Source organism: Anabrus simplex, chromosome 2, assembly GCF_040414725.1.
Source record: "Anabrus simplex isolate iqAnaSimp1 chromosome 2, ASM4041472v1, whole genome shotgun sequence".
Taxonomy (NCBI): Eukaryota; Metazoa; Arthropoda; class Insecta; order Orthoptera; family Tettigoniidae; genus Anabrus; species Anabrus simplex.
Window position 1 is genome coordinate 636545579 of NC_090266.1, and position 19889 is coordinate 636565467.

General features: G+C 39.4%; 1 protein-coding gene across 3 annotated transcripts in view; it reads right to left on the minus strand.

Annotated features, from left to right (window-relative positions):
- Nucleotides 1-19889, minus strand: part of LOC136864297 (E3 ubiquitin-protein ligase Hakai) — a 232004-nt gene that overhangs the window by 27425 nt on the left and 184690 nt on the right. For all 3 annotated transcript variants that reach the window (XM_067141089.2, XM_067141091.2, XM_067141093.2), the window contains exon 4: nucleotides 7978-8166. In XM_067141089.2, the coding sequence (XP_066997190.1) occupies nucleotides 7978-8166 (189 nt within the window). The remainder of the gene's footprint in view (nucleotides 1-7977; nucleotides 8167-19889) is intronic.

Here is a 19889-nt window from a genome sequence, read left to right on the forward strand (position 1 = left end):
ATCACAAGTAGTTTCATGGTTCTAATTCAATCATCCCTTGGTCGCCCCTTACGACAGGCAGGGGATACCGTGAGTGTATTCTTCATCTGCGTACCCCACACACAGGGTGTAACTTGTAAAAAAAAAATGAAAAGAAAAATTCCTAGTAAAAACAAAAACTGGACTGTCCTATTCTGCTCTGAAAGTGCTATTTGGTGTTCAAAGGACTACAATTTCATGTATTTTTATGATCGTGCTTATGCAACTCGCATTCTCTATGAAAAATTTCATAATCTGCCCTAGTAAGGAAAGTGTCCAAAAACCAACACCTCCAGCATTTAAGAGAAATTACGATAACTGTTGAGTCATTATTAACAACACAGAATTTGGGGTTGAACAATCTCCCCAAGTAGATTAGACAGTGCACTTCTATTCTCAATACAAGCGTTGTTATACCCCAAAAGTTTAAATTACAATCACAACCCAAGTGGTACAGGGCTAGGAGTGTAAGACCACTCCAAAAATAAGATGAAAAAGAGACTAAAAGAGACAAAGTTGCCATATGACCAATATGGTAAAATATTTGATGATGATGATGATGATGATGATTGTTGTTTAAAGGGGCCTAACATCTAGGTCATAGGCCCCAGGCCCCTAATGGTACAAAATGAGATGAAATGTATTGACAATTTAAAAGTCCAAAAGCATCCACTGACCAGAATTCAAAACATGATGACGAATAATGAATGGATGGATATGAATTTAAAACAATCAGTGGATCCCACCCGCAATGCCCCACATTCCCAGAAACTATCTTAAAACAATAGTATTACTAACCAAGGGACTGCTTCTAAAGCACAATACTGACTCAATGATGCTTGTAGTCTAAAGGGGTCCAAAATCCAGGTCATTGGCCCCTCATAATGCTACTTATCGCTAGGGAAGTAGAACCATGGTATTTGTCATGTTGCGGTACTAATCACAAGTAGTGTAGACTCGCGGTATTCCACACATTATGGTAATGTAATGAGCACATGTAACAAAGACCTATGGTGTTCCTCACACAGGTGTACTAATCACAGGGACTCGTACTATCCCGTGGTGTTCCTCACATAGTGGGTACTAATCATAGGTACGGTGAAACCCACCCGGATTCACACACTGTCGTTACTAGTCACAAACCCATTGTTTACCTAACACAGCGGTACTATATACAAGTAAAAGCAACCCATAGTGTACCCTGAGTGATGGTACTAATTACAAGTAGGCTCATGGTTCTTATTCGATCATCCCTTGGTCCCCCCTTTTGGATGCCTCAGGCGACAGGCAGGGGATACCGTGGGTGTATTCTTCGCCTGCGTCCCCCACCCACAGGGGGTAAAATATTTGATACCAAAATATTTTTGCACAAAAAATTTTGATAAACAATATACCCTTTAATAATTCTCAATCAAAAAAGGTCGAATGACCCAGAATAAATAAGTGTGTAAGTACAAGTATACATACGTAAATTACCAAATGATGATGATGATGATGATGATGATGCTTGTTGTTTAAAGGGGCCTAACATCTAGGTCATCGGCCCTAATGGTATGAAATGAGACGAAATGGTATGACTATTTAAAAATCCATAATCCTCGACTGACCAGAATTCGAAAACGTGAGGATGAAGAATGAATGGATGGATATGAAGTTAAAACAATCAGTGGATCTGACCCGCAATGCCCCACATTCCCAGAAACTTAGCGTTAAACTATAGTATTACTGATCAAGGGACAGTTTCTAAAGCACAATACTGACTTGATGATGCTTGTAGTCGAAACGGGTCCAAAATCCAGGTCATCGGCCCCTCATAATGGTACTTATCGCTAGGAAAATAGAACCATGCTATGTGTCATGTTGCAGTACTAATCAAAAGTAGCGTAGACTCGCGGTATTCCACACAGTATGGTACTATGCACAAGTAATGAAATTCGCACATGTAACACAGATGTATGGTGTTTCGCACACTGCAGCGCTACTTACAGGCATCGCAAACCTATGGCGTTCCTCACATAAGTAGACTAAACACAGGGACCCGCACTATCCCGTGGTGTTCCTCACAGAGTGGGTACTAAGCACAGGCAAGGCAGAACCATGGTGTCGCTAATCCCATGGTGTTGCTCATGTAGGGGTACGAATCACAGGTACTGTAAAAGCCGCCAACACACTCTATTGCTACTAATCACAAACCTATTGTGTACCTAACATAGTGGTACTACGCGCAAGAATAAGCGACCCATGGTGTTCCGCGCGTGGTGGTACTAATTACAAGTAGTATCATGGTTCTAATTTTATCATCCCTTGGTCGCCCCTTTTAGTCGCCTCTTACGACAGGCAGGGGATACTGTGGGTGTATTCTTCGCCTGCGTCCTCCACCCACAGGGGGTGGTGTGTTTGGTCCGCGAGAGGTATTTTATTTCCCTCAATCCCGTTGGCAAGCCGGTTAGGACCCCCCATCCACCACCTGGGACGCGCCACATGGGAGTATCTCTCTCCTCTCCCCATGCTACGCCAGCATAGGAGGTTCGTGGAATTACCAAATAATAATGAATAGTAGCTACATCATTTGCTGTTTTAGGCTAACTTTCATTTGTTTCTGGTTTTGGATATTCAAGTATTATTAAATAAAAAATTACATTTTTTAAAATTAAATGGAATGTTAATGCTTGAAGAACACAAGTATAATAACAAATGTTATTTTCAACTTTTATAAAAAAGGTATATCAAGAAATAAAGTTTGTTACATTACTGAAAGAAGACAGGAAAACAAGGAAATACAATTATCAATATAAATCCAGAATACTTATGTTTTTGGATGGTGATTAAAATATTTCTTCTTTTTATACAGTTTTTTTTAGTGTTTCCACTTCTTTAAGGTAACCCATGACTGAAATTCAAAAGTCCTAAACTATCAAAGCTATAATTTTCAAATTTATATCAAAGATGTAATAAGATAGCAGAAGACTGCTTATAAGTTTTCAATTCAGTAACTTTAATGGTTCAGAAGATATGATCATATAACTTCACTTTTATGGGATGCCACAGAAATAGTCCCTCGTATTACATATTTGATTTTCTCAACTCCATATTTTGTCAACATATTTACCTTATATGCACATTAAAAATTGCCCTGGGTTTTAATGTGCTAATGATAGATAATCCTCCACAATTTTTTAAATTTATGCACTCATAATTCTTTTCCTTAAATATCAGCAAAAAAGTTATTAAAAAATAGTAATTTTTTCCAGGTGAAAACCCAGTTCAATTTCAATTAACCATATATTTGTGAACTAATGTAGCAAGTTTGAACTGCCTATCTCAAAAACTGTAAGGCAAGGGACATTTTATATACAGGAAAGTAATGAAAATTTAAAGTATGAGAAAACAGAGATTAAAGATCTGCATGCACTACTTGCACTAAAATCCTCTTGGTACATATGTGGGGCCCTCAGAATTCTTTTTCTTCTGCTCTCCTGACGCTTTACCAATCTTATTCTTCTTTCTGTGGTCCTTTCCACTGGTAGAACCTCGCTTCTTGCTATGGTATATCCGACGCTTGTTGCGTTGCACAGAAATTCTTTTAGCACACACCACCACTCTTTCATCCTTGAGCTCTTGCTGAAGCTCCAGTGATTTAACATTCCAAATGTTGAATTCACTGACAGCTCTGGTTACACATAAATCTAGTTTCTTTTTTGAAACAAATACTTCTCTTGGGCATTTGTTCCATATCACATGGTGGAGCAACTCATTGGCATTCTGTGTCATGTACATCTTTCTAAAAGTGCAGTAGAGGACCAGTCTGAGGTATATTGGCATAATTTTCAATGAAATATTTTCAGACAGCTGCACTTTTCTTTTTGAACGTGTATCAACACATCACTCTGCAGCCTGCCTGTTGTACCATCACCATGAATCCACCCCCTTTGGACAAGTGCCATGTTGTGGCCTCTCATAACATGAAATGTAGTGCCTCAGAGTAGCATAAATGTCCCTTTTCATTCTTTCCACATCATTTATGTTGTTGGATATGGCAATCCCATAATAGCTAATAAGCTCCCTTATCATGCTGTCAGTTAAACTACCCTGTCTTTTTCCACCAAATGTTACAACTTTACCCCTCCATTCCTGAATATTCTGATACAGGCTTGATACACCCCTCTTTGACAACATGATAACATTTTAAGTGTACCTAAATTTCCTATCCGTGATTGAGAAATTATAGTGCCAAACACTCCCAATGGCTACACGAACATGCTATGTCTGTAACAAAATGAATCTCCTCCTCTTTCTATTTCCTTTGCTCCTCTAGGCACATTGTATAATGCTTATGTGCACTCTGTCCCATAGCAAAAAGTTTTGAAGTCATGGGAACCAGTTCAGTTTTTCTGCCTAACCCTTTCAATGTATCTTTCATAATCAAAGTAGCATTTAATGTTCATTCACAAGTGGAAGTCTTGTCCTCGGTTAAGCTCATCTCGAAACAGAAAGATGCCTTTCAATGTCTGCATTCCTGTGTTACAGAGACAATGCAGCACTGATTACCTTTGCCAATTCCTGATACTGTTTTCAGCCTGCTACATTAGTTTTCTTCAAACTTTGATACCAATAACTATTAATTCTTCCTTTGAAAACTGGTACCGTCTCGATTTGCAACATCTTCCATTTGTTGACGAACACATCTTTTATATCGATACATCTTACATGTTAAGGATTTCATGATTTTGGTCCGCAATGAACAATATATTACTTCAACGAAAAAAAAAAAAGAAGAATATTCCTTGAGGATGCACCTATTCAATACATCATATAATCTCACTTGATTACACATACACTTCAAAATATCAAATTGCAGGATATGTTTCACCTTGATTTACGCATCTTCAGCTGCATATAATTGTTTTAAGGTTAAAATTACTAACATATTTTATTAGGCTATTAACAATGTTCTATCCATTATCAAAAGTTTTTTAAATAATTTGTGTTGTCCATAAAACACACAATAATTAAAATACAATATGAATTACAAAAGCAGTTCATGTGCTTTTTATCATATTTATTTATTTTGAAATATTTTGGCAATAAGTGTGCTGAATTTTTTTTATGAAGTTGGTAGCTTAATACAAGTCTTCTTTAAAAAATCTTGCAAAGTTTGAGTATCAATGAAGTAGGGCTGCTTTAGTTGTATTTATTTGGTGTGCAGAAGAGGGGACTTCTCAAGGTTATCTCTGAAGAAAAACTTTGACCTGTTTTGTCATTGCAGAATGAAATACATAGTGCTTAAGTCTTACTAGAAGTCCCCTTACTTCCTCTCTAACTCTCTTTAGGTGATGTGCCCTGTCTTACCGGCAATTGCTGCTTGTCTTGCTATCTGCTGACTTGGAAAATGTTAATCAATTCAAGGAAAATTTCCACAGGCTAACTGAAAAGTCACTCCATGTGAGATTTGTGCTGGACAAAGCAGAGGCGGGAAAGGTTTTTCTCCGGGTATTCTGGTTTTCCCTGTCATCTTTCATTCCAGCAACACTCTCCATTCTCATTTCATAATATCTATCAGTCATTAATAAATCACCTTGGGAGTGGCGACGCCATTGTTCTAATAGCCTATATATGGTTCATTCATTACATCCCTGACCCGGTCAAAGACTGGAAAACAGGTTGTAGGTTTTCATTTTCATAAAACATTCTATCTATAAATTAAGTAAGGTCAATTATTTTCTATTTTTGTAAGAGAAAACTGACAATATTTTCCATATCCTATGTCCTCAGTGTACAGCATTTCATCCCATGACCATAGCCCCCTTTAAGGTTGGAGCCCGAGGCTGCTGCTCAATGTAGTAAATAGATCAAATAAAATACTTTTGCTTATCAAAGTTACAGGAAAACCTTGATATTGTGATTCAATCACAACAGCCATGTCAGGACGACATAATAATGTATCTAAATATGGTGTACTGTGTTAACTACTGCATTTCAATAAAATGATACATCAGCATATAGTCTCCTTTACAATAAGAAACATACAAATTACATAATTATATTGCTTATTTTATATGCTATCCCAGATAGTACGTGCTTTTCGCCTGACCCTTTAGATATTTCCTATAGAAAATTACTATAATACCCAGTCACATTGTGCTTCACTCCTGTTAAAGATGTTCTTTTGCAAGGTTATTCGGTAAATGTTTAGCAAAGTTCAGAAAGAATGGAAAATGTTACTACCTCATCACCAGTAGGTGACCTGAAGTAGTCTGCAGCACGTACAGAGTACACAGATAGACTAATACTGTAGAGGTAAGAAGAAGCCAATTTAGGGTTCCTTGGAAACAAGTTGTTACATACCAATGTACAAATCATGGACAAGGAAGCGAGAGAAGCAACCTTTTGATCAACTCACTGGTTTAACCGGACAGTTCCAAGATTACTTTTCATTGTATTCAGTGTATTGAAGCTTTTCTGTGATTATGAGGGTGAAAAGGAAAACACTTTCCTTAATGGTTACATTTGAAAGTTTGCAAAAGCACAATGAAAACACAAGTTAACCAGAAACAGTTCATTGAATAGTTACGAATTCCAAAAATATTGCGATTCAATCACCGTACCCACATCAGGAGGATGTAATAATGTATCTACAATATAGTGTACTGTGTTTAATTTAACTACTGTATTTCATTAAAAGCAGCCTCTGTGGCTTAGGCGGCAGCGCGCCGGCCTCTCACCCCTGGATTCCGTGGTTCAAATCCCGGTCACTCTACGTGAGATTTGTGCCGGACAAAGTGAAGGCGGGGACAGGTTTTTCTGTGGGTACTCCGGTTTTCCCTGTAATATCCAGCAGCACTTTCCAGTATAATTTCGTTTCATCTGTCAGTCATCAATCATTGCCCCAGAGGAGTGCGACAGGCCTCGACAGTCTGCACAATTCATATCCTCGCCACTAGATGGGGGCTTCATTCATTCCATTCCTGATCCACAGGCTGTGGATTTTCATTTTTCACTTCAATAAAATGATACATCCATATTATAGTCTGTGTTAAAATGAGAAACATACAAATTATGTAAATATATTGCATAGATTGAATCACGAATGAAGAGATACCAAACCGAATTGGCGAGAGGAGATTGATTTGGCTAAAATTGAAAAGAAGAAGAGATAGAATGATAGGACACATCTTAAGACACCCAGGACTTGTTCAGTTGATTTTTAAGGGAAGTATAGGAGGTAAGAACAGTAGGGGTAGACCAAGATATGAATATGACGAGCAGATTAGAACAGACGTAGGATGTAGCACAGGATAGAGTGGCATGGACAGCTGCATCAAACCAGTCTATGGGCTGATGATGCAAACAACAACATTGCATAGTCACTCCCCACTTAATACACGGTATTCATGCAGTCCCTCAGACAAAATCTGATCAAGGGTTTGCTGTATTTGTTGTCTGGTATGGGCTAGAACATGTTTATTACTTTCATTTTTGAGTCTTAACCTTCGTTTTAACAATATGAAAGTGACTGAGGTATAACCAACGTTAGTAACATCATTCCCAATACCGCCAGTTCCTTTGATTGACGGCGAGAAAGTGTTGCTGATATGGTCAGTTGGTTGGTTGAAGTATAAATTTTAGTAGGCTTGGGAGATTAATATGTAACAGCACATTTTGACTTGGGGAGGAAAGCAACTGGAAACTACCTCACTCCATATTTCCCCCAGTACAGACAGTCAAATAAATTCAGGCCACCTATCGCAGCTGATGATGGATTCTTTTTAGAATCCAATCAACTTTCAGGCTGAGGACATAAGATACGTACACTTATTTGTATATGAAAGCCTGAAAATATGTTGTTAAAATCATTTAGAACTCAAAACTATAAAGCTTTGAAGCTGAACACCTTTGAGAAATCCAGTCTTCAATATGAATATTTCTTCGTTCTCCTTCCACTGCTTCCAGGTTACTCACCAAGAGATCCCGCTGCGAGAGATATGTGCGTCTGCATCCAGCATTGCCATACCTCGTACCCCCATGCGTGCACATAAAAACAGTTCCCAATCCTGTCTGTTCTACTCGTGTCACCTTCTCCATGCACCGTGGACACACTTTATCTTCACGCTTTGCACATGATAGGCAGAACACATGTTTACAGGGAATCTGAAAGAAATATGCAAAAAGAATACAGTATTATTATAAGATTATTAAAATGTATGAAAGCAAGAGCATGCTGTGAATGGAGGTTATTTGCTTAGTGAACTGTAAGAAATTAATTAGAGTTGTTTTAACTTTGTGTGAAAAGTGTTCAACTAAAGAAGAAATCTAAAGGTAAATCATCACATATTTTTTCTGAATAGCTTTCTTAGAAGCTTTGAGCATCCATGAATAATGCAAGAAATGAAGGATATTGTTTATCTACCACCACTACCTGCAATGAGCTTATCGTTTGTTGATAGTGATAAGAAAATTACTGGCGAGCTGACCATGCTGTTTGGGTTGTGCAGCTGTGAGCTTGCATTCGGCAGATAGTGGGTTTGAATCCCACCGTGTCAGCAGCCCTGAAGATGGTTTTCCATGGTTTCCCATTTTCACACCAGGCAAATGCTGTACCTTAATCCAGGCGACAGCCACTACCATTCCAATCCTCGTCCTTTCCCATCCTTGCACCGCCAAAAACCTTTGACGTGTTAGTGCGACGTCAAACCACAAGCAAAAATAAAACTAAACACAACTCAATTACTCTACAACAACTCTGATACTAATGATGGTATACTGCTGTGTGATGCTATGTAAAAACAAGAAAATGAAGACTACTGGCAGCTCTACCATGAACTTCCAGTGAACCAGATACTGAAAGATAAATGGCTCGGAGCTACACCAAAAGGATTTTGAATGTAACATCAAACTATTGGGCAGTTTGCAGTGATCAATTTTCTGAAAGTGATTACAAATGAAACTTCAAAAAGAAAATCCTTGAATTCAGCAACATCTCCAGTATTTTTCTTGTTATCAATATAAGTTATTATTCACATGAATCCCAAATGAGAAATAAGAAGACATGCACTTGTTACACAAAGATTGTAAAGAATGAGTAATGAAAATCTACACCAGAGCCACTCAAGCGCCCAAAATCCCACGCGTGCAAACCGAGGCGCAGAGACTCTGTGCACTGTGCATTGGTCCGACTCAGCTCACCTCTGTTTGACTCGGGTGGTGTAGTGTGCTGAGAGCGACGAAGCGTTCAGTGATAGACGGCTTGTTTATCAGTGAAACAGGTAAGTGCAAGACAACACCATAATAATGGAGCAATCTGCTGCGAAAAAAGCAAAGACTTCTGAAAGTCCATTTCAATCGAACTGGGGACTTTCGTATTTGTTTTTTGTCAGTCGTACGATACAGCCTAAGGCTTAATCTTGGGGACAATAGTTACATGATCATCAAAATGATTTATTTTTCAATGCAAAGACTTTGCTCGAATTCTACCAGAATTTGTCAAAGGAAGATTTTCCTAAGCTGCACCGAGAAGCAGCTAAGATTATTTCTATGTTTGGTTCCACATGCATATGTGAAAAGTTTTTTTTGGTTCTGGTTTGACTTGTACGAAAACTAGATTGCGTGTGAGTATTTCTGATCGTAATTTAAAGAACGCTCTCAGAATTGCTGTCAGCCGATCCCTTGTTCCAAACATTACTGGTATAATTGCAAAGAAAAAGAAGAGTTAGAGAAGATCAGTTGTCTGCTCAAATCAAATTGAGGGAAGAGATTTTTAACACCGGTAACCTTGTCCCATACAACTGAGTGTCTCCGCTCACCGCTCGCAAACATCTTGCAGTGAGGGGAGAAACAGCGTGGGAGGTGAGGAAGGTGAAGACAGGCCGAATGAGTGAGACAGATTTAGGGAAAAAGGAGTGGGGGTTTGCACTCCGGTCAAACTAGTGAAGTCGTCTCTTGCACCTTGCGCCGTGCAGTGCACTGGCGCATGCACCGTGAGAGGCCCTGATGCAGACCCTTTTCATGCACGTACTAACTTATTTACAAACTGCATCTTCTGAAAGAGATGATGTCTGCAGTGAAAGCTCGGATTTCCAAGTTTCAGTTGCTATTCAAATAGAATTTTGAATTTTGCAATTCTTTAAATTTTTCAGTTTTTTAGTTTCCTTTTCAGTTGGTTCTTGTCAATTATTGTTATTAAATGTATGGCCAAACAAAGCAAAGTTAATGTTTGTACTGCACTACATGAGGACAATGGTGCTTCCACCCCTAGAGTCTATGACAGCCTGTAAACACTAAGGTATACGGTTCACAAGTGGCTGGATGGCATCTGTGGGGATGCAATCCCACTGCTCCAGGAATGATCTCAACTGTGCCAAGGCTGAGGTGTGACATTATCTGATGTTCCTTCCAAGTGTATCCCGTATATATTCAATGGAATTTATGCCAGAACTATGTGCCGACCAGTACACAAGTGAGGGTAAGTGAGCAAACTGTAAGGAGAGGGGTTACATGAAGCTTATCTTTCATCCAGAAGACCTGCAAGCGGACCCCTACTCAAAAAACAACAACAGCAACAACAGGCGAACCCAGGAGCAGTGAGCCTCTGTTCCCTTCACTGATAAAAGTTGCCTTAATCTCAGGTCTCCTGATATAAGAGGAAGTGTGTGGAGAAGGTCTGGAAAGAGGTTCAGCACCAATGCTTTTTGCTCGAGGACTCCATTTGGAAGCAGCTCGGTGATGCTGAAGAGTGGCATCAAAAATTGGGCCCACACTCAACTGGTGTTCATCGAACACAGGACCCTCAATGTCAAAAAGTACATTAAAGAGATCCTGGTAGATCATGCGATATCCTTTGCAACTTTCAATGGCCAGAATTTCATGCCCATGCAGAGTTATGATAGCAAAACTGAGAGTGGGAAAAATGGAAAAATTAAAGGAGATGAGATAGTAAAATAACAGTCCGGAACTTAAAAGATAATATAAAGGAGGAATTTCTGGAGAGACTGACACAAGAAATTGCCGTTACAGAAGTAGGACATGTGCAAGGTGAATGGTCCAACTCCTAAAGGGCATTTGTAAGTGGGACAGAGTGTGCCTGCGGTCAACATCAACGTGAGTGAAAGAAAAGGAGACACCACGGTGAAATGAGAAGATGAGAGAAGCAGTGAAAGAAAAGAAGAAAGCATGACAAGAATGGAATAAAGGTAAAAAAAGAAGAAAGCAAAAGGAAGTATCTTGATAATGAAAGGAAATATACAAAAGTGGTAAGAGAAAAAAAAGTTAGGAAGAACTTACACAAAAGGTGGAAACAAATGGAGCTGGCAGTAAAAGGAAAGGAAGTAATAGGAAAGAAAGAGTTTATACAAAGCTGATGAAAGAGGAAGGTGGAGAGTTGATAACACATTCAGAATAAATAAAGAGAAGATGGAAGTAGTAGTTTTTTTTTTTTTTCAATTGGCTTTACATCACACTGACACAGATTGGTCTTATGTCAACAATGGGATAGGAAAGGGCTCGAGGTTAGAGTTGAAATTATCAGTCCCTAAAAAGAAAATGGGGAAAGCACCAGGGACGTAATCAGTGTGGAAGTGATAAAGGCTGTTCGACCTGTTGGACTACAATGGGTGTACAGATTGTTACAGTGCATATAGAAGCAGAAAGTGTGCCAGAAGACTGAGAAAAGGGAATAATAAGCAAGTCTTAAGAAGGGGGACAAAGAGTGTGTTATAACTATAAAGGTTTTTTTTTTTTTTTTTTTTTTTTCTAGTTGCTTTACGTTGCACTGACACAGATAGGTCCTATGGCGACGATGGGACAGGAAAGGCCTAGGAGTGGGAAGGAAGCGGCCGTGGCCTTAATTAAGGTACAGCCCCACATTTGCCTGGTGTGAAAATGGGGAAACCACGGAAAACAATCTTCAGGGCTGCCAACAGTGGGATTGAAACATACTACCTCCCGAATACTGGATACTGGCCGCACTTAAGCGACTGCAGCTATCGAGCTCGGTTAACTATAAAGGAATCACAATCTCATCACAAGTGGCAAAAATACTAGAAATTATATTAGTGAGGAGAATGAGAAGAAAGACAGAAGAAGAGTTACAAGAGGAACAGTATAGCTTCAGAATTGGAAGATCTATTGTGGACCCAACCTTCAGCATGAGGCAATTAATGTAAAGAATCGGGAATATAGAAAAGGCTCTAGTCATGACATTCACAGATCTAACAAAGGCATACTATAAGTGTTCCCAGGGAGAAGGTTTAGGAAACCATGGTCAAAAAGGGACTGGGTACATAAACTGTACAAATGCTGCAAGCAATGTACAACAACTGTGTCAACAGCATACAGACTCCTGTTGGAAAGATGGAATGGTTTAGAAATGAAACTGGACTAAGACAGGGGAGTGTGATGTCACCCCTTTTATTACTAATGGTAATGGATGAAATAGTAAAGGAGACAATGGAAGCATCTGGGATTGGGAGATGAAGTTATTACTATTTGCAGACAATATTGTGGTCCGGGGAACCAAGAGCAAAGAAGCACAAGACCAACTTGATGCATACCGAGCTCGATAGCTGCAGTCGCTTAAGTGCGGCCAGTATCCAGTATTCGGGAGATAGTAGGTTCGAACCCCACTGTCAGCAGCCCTGAAAATGGTTTTCCGTGGTTTCCCATTTTCGCACCAGGCAACTGCTGGGGCTGTACCTTAATTAAGGCCACAGCTGCTTCCTTCCCACTCCTAGCGCTTTCCTGCCGCATCATCGCTGTAAGACCTATCTGTGTCGGTGCAACATAAAGCATCTAGCAAAAGAAAAAAACTTCATGCATCACTTTTCTACATAGTGTTCTGCCTTCGATACACATTTTCTCCATCAGATTGGTAAGTTTTTGATGCCGCCCTGATAGAAAGAAGAGGGATGTGTGTCAAGCAGGTTGCGCGCAAACTCTTCTACACTTGCATCATCATCATCGAACCGCTGTCCTTCTAGGTCTTGTCTGAGTGGTCCCAACAAATGGTAGTTGCAGGGCAATAAATCTGGACTGTACAGAGGGTGTTCCAGAGGTGTTGTAACCGTCCAGGCTTCTCCTGCCATACTAATTTAGTGTACAATCCTTTTACGCGATTTCACTCAATATCAAGATTATCCGCCATTGGCAATTATTCATAATGACATATTAATTTCTTTTCAATCACTTGTAAATAAGGCTTTTTGAATCATATTGTATATATTAGAACATCATTTATTATTTAAATTATTATATTATTTACGATAGGAATTAATTATGTACTGTAAATATGGTCAATGTTGAGAGAGAGTTGGTGTCATTTCATCTCATACTTGTGTACACAGAAAAGTTATTCTTGAAGTGGGGAAGTTGGATGACTCATGGGTTTAACTCCTGAGCAAAGGTAGTATACAGCGACCCACGCGCGAGGCTAGCAAGCTGGAAGACTACATCATCGCCACGCCTACTGGTTACTTGTGAAGAATGAAGAGAGGGAGATGATAATGCGATCTACGAATCAGATGCATCGTTGTATTGAGATTTGGTATTGAGCTGTTACCAAGAGTGGGGAGAGCCCGGGGATATATTATCTAGCGCGGAGCAACCCTCGACTCACTACCACTACCACAACCACAACTACTTTATTATTTTTGAGACAGTGAGTGGTCGCTTTGAGAGAGAGTTATTTTCGGACAGTGTGTTGTCACTTCAACACAGTACTTAGCTGCTGTGATGCTGCTGGATCAGGGTGAGATGAAACAAGCTTACGGCTTGTGATATATTCAGTAATTATTCTGGACGAAGAACTACATTTAGTTCAAGCCCACGGAATTTGGTACAAGTCTGTATTGTATTCAGAATAGCTAAGTTGGATTGAGATTTTCTATAAACATGGAAAAATTCATATCTCTGAATTTTCTCCTCCTACGATCAACAGTGATCAATTTTCACAAGTACAGGGCCAATGTCTAATTTAAAGACTAGGCAATTAGGGAGTGCTAGTCCAGATAGCCCAAACCATATCACAGAAGGAAGGAAGGATGTCCAGGGAGCCAATTCTACAACGAGAAGAGGGGAACGAGTAACCACGGAAGATAGATGACCTCAACGGAAGCTGTAATTGGCGAGCTTCAATTAGATAAGGCAAGCAACAGTTAATTTCAGCATCTTAAATTCTAAAATCCCTCCAAGCTTTAAGGAACTTTTCCGATTCATCTCATTTTTGTATAATAAATTCATTTTATTTAATATTGCATTAATTTTCTTTCTCAAGTGATACTTAATGGTTAATTATTTAAAATCCTACCCCTGTAAATTAAATATAAGTCTCTATGCTAGCAAATTTAAATTTTGCTTTACACTTTTTAAAACTGTAACGCTGGTGCCCAAACATTACATAGAGAAATGGGAAACCATGGTATGATAATTGATTCTATTTGCGTGGCAATTTGCGGGCAAGCCACATATAGTTTATATTTATATTCATGTGTCCCCAGGTATTAACTTTCGTCTCCTCAAGCGTGAAGTTAGGACAGCGAACAGTTGCAGTGTCCAGTGAATTTCCTCCAGTATTTCCCGCGTTAAAGCAGCAGTATGCGGCCTTGCATTGTGATGGTGAAGAATTACATTTCGGATCGGTTGCCGGTGTCGCTCGTTGCGATATGCAGCTTTTGCTTTATCCTAAAGGTGAAAGTAATAGGGTGCATTAATTGTCCTTAGTTCGCGAAGAAACTCCACCAGCGAAACGCCCAGGGAGTACCAGAAAACGGTTGCAAGCACCTTTCCAGCAGATGGCCTTGACCGGACCTGATTCATCTCTTCGCCACCACTCCATGCTTGCTTGCTTGCTTGCTTGCTTTGATTCTGGGATGTAATGATGCACCCAAGTTTCATCACAAGTGACAATGTGATGCAAGAAATCCTCTCCTTCCTTCTCATAGTACGCAGGAGTCTCTGACAAACTTCCTGGCGTAAAGTTTTTTGATCCTGGTTGAAGAAGCAAGGAACCCTCCTGACAGATAATTTTGTGAAATGGACTTCATCTCAAGTGATAGTTTGAACACTTCTGTAACTTATTCTCACTGCTAAAACAATTTGCAAAATTTTTATTTCCCGATCTTCACCAATAATGTCATGAATGACAACAATGTTGTCTGCAGTGATGCTTGTCCGCGGTCTCCTTTCACGAGGTTTATTTTCCACAGGTTCTCTTCCTGCCACAAATTTTTAGCCCACCCGAGTCTGCGAAAGTGTTTCTTCCCCCAAACTGTGCACGGAGCTGTCTCAAAATTTCGGAATGTTTGGTGCCCTCTTTTGCAAGAAATTTGATAATGATGCGTTGCGCAACAGACGTGTGCACCTATTGCTCACTCATGGCATACTGAAGCAGCCCAGCTCCTCACCGCCGTTCGTGCGTGCAAACCCCTTCTCCAGACACCCCCACGAACATCCTGGCAAAGCCCCACCTCAGAATTAATACTAACAGCAGTGGTATATTCAACTTCCCGTTTATATTAGATCCGCCTTCGTAAGAACATGTTTTGTGCCCCATATGGGACACCTTTAGCTTAAAGAAAAGACAAGAATATACCAAAATACATGCAAGTTGACAGATACACACTCCAAAAATAAATAATTTAAAACTTTATGGTAAAGGAGAAGTGACAGCAATCTCAGACAAAATGAAAAGTACTATGAGTAAACACTCAAAATGTTCTCATCTACTGAAATTACAAAACCATGTTTAACACCTAGCAATATAAACCACAATGTAAAACATTACATAACCACTAATGGCCCGCCGGTATTTAGTAGAATTCATCCCCTAGATCCAAAACACTTAAAAATTGGCAAACAAGAATTTAAATTCACATTGGACAATGGTATTATCAGCCCTTACACATGATGAGCAAGAAATATGGTAACATGCGTCCTTGTGGTGACTATAGAGAACTAAATGGAAGAACACTGCCTGACTGATACCCGGTGTCTAGAATAAAGGACTTCTACTACATTTTGAACAACATGAGAACTTACTTTAAGGCCTATTTTCAGATTCCAATTGCAGAAGAGGATAAATTAAGGACTGCTATTATAACCCCTTTTGGTCTCTATGAATTTAATGTAATGAGCCTTGGACTCAGAAATGCACCCTCTACTTTCCAGCAATTTATTAATGAAGTATGTCGTGGACTAGATTTTGTATTTTCTTATTTGCACAACTTGTTTAAAGGGGCCTAACATAGAGGTCATCGGCCCCTAATGGTACGAAATGAAATAACAAAAAGTTCAAATTAATCCACTGACCAAAATAAAATAAAAAATGTCATGAAGAATGAATGGATAGACATGAACCCAACAAAAAAACAAACAAACAAAACAAAACAGTGGATCAGACTAAAAAAAAGATCAGAAATAAAGGTATTACTACACAAGGGACCACTCATAAAGCACGATGATGCTTGATGCCTAAAGGGGTGCAAAATCCATGTCTAAGGCCCCACAGAATGGTACATGTTGCGAGTAAAGTAGAACCATGGTATCTGTCATGTTGGGTACTAATCAAAAGTAGCGAAGACTCACGGTGTTCCACACAAGATGGTACTACTCACAAGTATTGTACTTCGTACAGGTAACGCAGACCTATGGTGTTTCTCACACAATGGCGCCACTCATAGCCAACGCAAACCGATGAGTTTCCTCACCTAGGTGTACTAGTCACGGGTGCCGGTCCCACGGGCCCCGTGGTGTTCCTCACATAGTGGGTACTAATCACAGGCAACGCAGACCCACGGTGTCGCTCATATAGTGGTATAACTCACAGGCAACGTCCAGACCCGCGGTGTTGCTCACAATGGGTACTACGCACGGGTACTGGAAAACCCCCAGGCCAGGCTCTATACTGCTACTAATCACAAACCTATTTCGTACCTAATATAGTGGTACTACTCACAAATACAGGCAACCTATGGTGTTCTCCGCGTGGTGGTACGAATCAAAAGTAGTTTCATGGTTCTAATTCAATCATCCCTTAGTCGCCCCTTTTGGTCGCCTCTCACGACAGGCAGGGGATACCTCGGGTGTATTCTACATGTGCGTCCCCCACCCGCAGGGGGTAGTGTGTTTGGTCCGCAAGAGGTATTTTATTTCCCTCAAGTCCACCGGCAAGCCGGTTAGGACCCCCCTATCCGCCACCTGGGACGCGCCACGTGGGAGTATCACCTCTCCCCCTGCTGCGCCTGCGTAGCTGGTTCGTGGAGCGATGTAGGGATTACGTATTAACATATCTACATCCATTTTCAGAGTTGAAGAATTAGGCTTTCTGGGATACTGAATTACTTCCGAAGGTTCAAAACCCTTGCCAAAGAAAGTTCACACCTTATTGGATTACGAACTACCTGAAAAGATCCATGAGCTTTGGGCCTTTTTGGGCGTAGTCAACTTCTATCGGCCATACCTAAAAGATGCTGCTCAGGCTCTATCAGTTCTTCAAGACTATTTTAAAGATGCAACAAAAAGACAACCGACCAATTCATTGGACAGAGGAAGCAAAGGAAATGTTTCAAAAATGTAAACAAAACTTAGCGAACACTGAACTATTTGTCTTCCTTGCTCCTGAACTATCGTTATCATTGTGTACAGATGCGTTGAATATTGCAATTGGTTTGGTACTTCAACAGTATGAAAATGACACTTGGAAACCAACAGCATTCTTCTCAAAAAATTTTATCGAAACACAATAAGCTTCTACAGCAAATGTGATCATGAACTTCTAGGAATTTTTCTTTCTAGCAAACAATATTAGCACCTATTAGAACGAAGGAACTATGTGATATTTACTGACCACAAGCCCGTAAGGCTTACTTTCAAACATGAGTCTGAAAAAACATCTACGACAACTTCAATACATTTACCAGTTCGCTATAGACATTCATCACATCAGCGGTAAGGATACCGTTGTTGCTGATGCAGTGTCAAGAACTGAAGAAATTGCAGTCATTAATTACAAAACAATTGCTGAAGATCAAGTTGAAGATGAAGAACTGAAAAAGCTCCAACAGGAAAGGAAATCTTTGCAGTATAAAGCACATACTCTTCTTACATACAAGGCAATTTGGTGTGATACTTCTATGACATAAATCAGGCATATCATTCCTAAATTGCACTGCTATTGACTTTTTCAGCAAATGCATAATTTAGCCCGTCTAGGCCTAGGAGTAAAAGCTACAGTGTAGCTCATAACTTCTAAATTTGTATAGCCAGATATCTGACATGATGTTCAACGATGGACAAGATCATGCATTGACTGTCAGAGAAATAAAGTTACTCATCACACAAAAACCCCACTGGGCAAATATGAAGAACGGATGACCGATCTGGTGTAGTACAAATTGATATAACTGGACCTCTACCTCCATCAAATGGCATGATTTACTGCCTAACCTGCACTGATCGATTTTCCTCGTGGGTGGAAGTTGTATCTTTCCCAAATATAACTGCAAAGACAATAGCCAAAACCTTCTATAAGCATTGGATTACTAGATTTGGAATTCCATCTCAAGCCATAACTGACCTAGGTGCTCAGTTCAAGTCAGAGTTGTTTAAGAGTCTTGACAAGAAGTGTGGAGTTGAAATACAACATACCACACCTTATCATCCACAATGCAACAGCAACGTAAATAGTTTTCACAGGATCTTAGAGTAAGATTTTGAGCTCACAATTCAATACACTGAACTGATACATTACCAACAGTTCTGCTAGGCTTACATGAACCTCTGCAAGAAACTATTAACACTTCAATAGCACAAATGGTATATGGAAAATCTATTTGATTAACCAGGTGAATTTTTTTAGGAACATCTCACAAGGAGTGAACCAGGATCATTTGCATTACAACTACAAGAGAAAATATTGACGGAATTTATAAAATTAAAAACACTTGAACTCTGCTATCATGGACATGCTGTTGTACAAAGAAGTGAGGAAATACTCATTTATATATGAAAATATATGAAGATAAAGTTGGAATTAAGAGGACAAATTGGGGCAAATATTCATTTATAGGAAGGGGAGTTAGGGATTGGAATAACTTACCAAGGGAGATGTTCAATAAATTTCAAATTTCTTTGAAATCCTTTAAGAAAAGGCTAGGAAAACAACAGATAGGGAATCTGCCACTTGGGCGACTGCCCTAAATGCAGATCAGTATTGACTGATTGAAAATACCTTCCCCTCAACAATAAAGGCAAAGCAGTCAACATATCAATGGACAGACTCAAACCAGAGAGTACCACTTACTATAGACCAAAGGCAAAGAATTCTCAAAATTCTAACCTTCATTATTAGAGAAGTCTTCCTCATGAACAAACAAGATTTTCTTCTGAAGTAGCAGAGCAAAGTTTTCCGTGAAATGTAAAGAATTTCAGCTTGTTTTCTGACATGGCAAAAGTCCACGAGCTTGTTATCATGTCTTCAAACCAGCTTATCTACTATCAACAATGGATGAGGGAACTAATTTATTACAGAAGGAACAAAGGCATATAGATAACATACCAAAGGATAAATCAGTGTCATACAATCCCACCTTAAATGCCAGGACAGCCAGATTAGGAAGAAAATAACTTTTCCAAAATGGTTTATGGATTATGAAACTCAAAACGATTTCCATATTTTCATTTCAAGACGTTCAATGTAATATGTATTTGAATGTTCCAGTGTTACTCTTTTTACATTCTATGGTGTAAATTTATAAATTATGAAACTTAAAACGGTGATTTCCATATTATTATTACATTAACAAAATATAATTGGGAAACAGACTCTCCTCTAAAAAAAAACAGTGTACTTTAAAATACGTGTCTGTACGACACATCTAAAATGA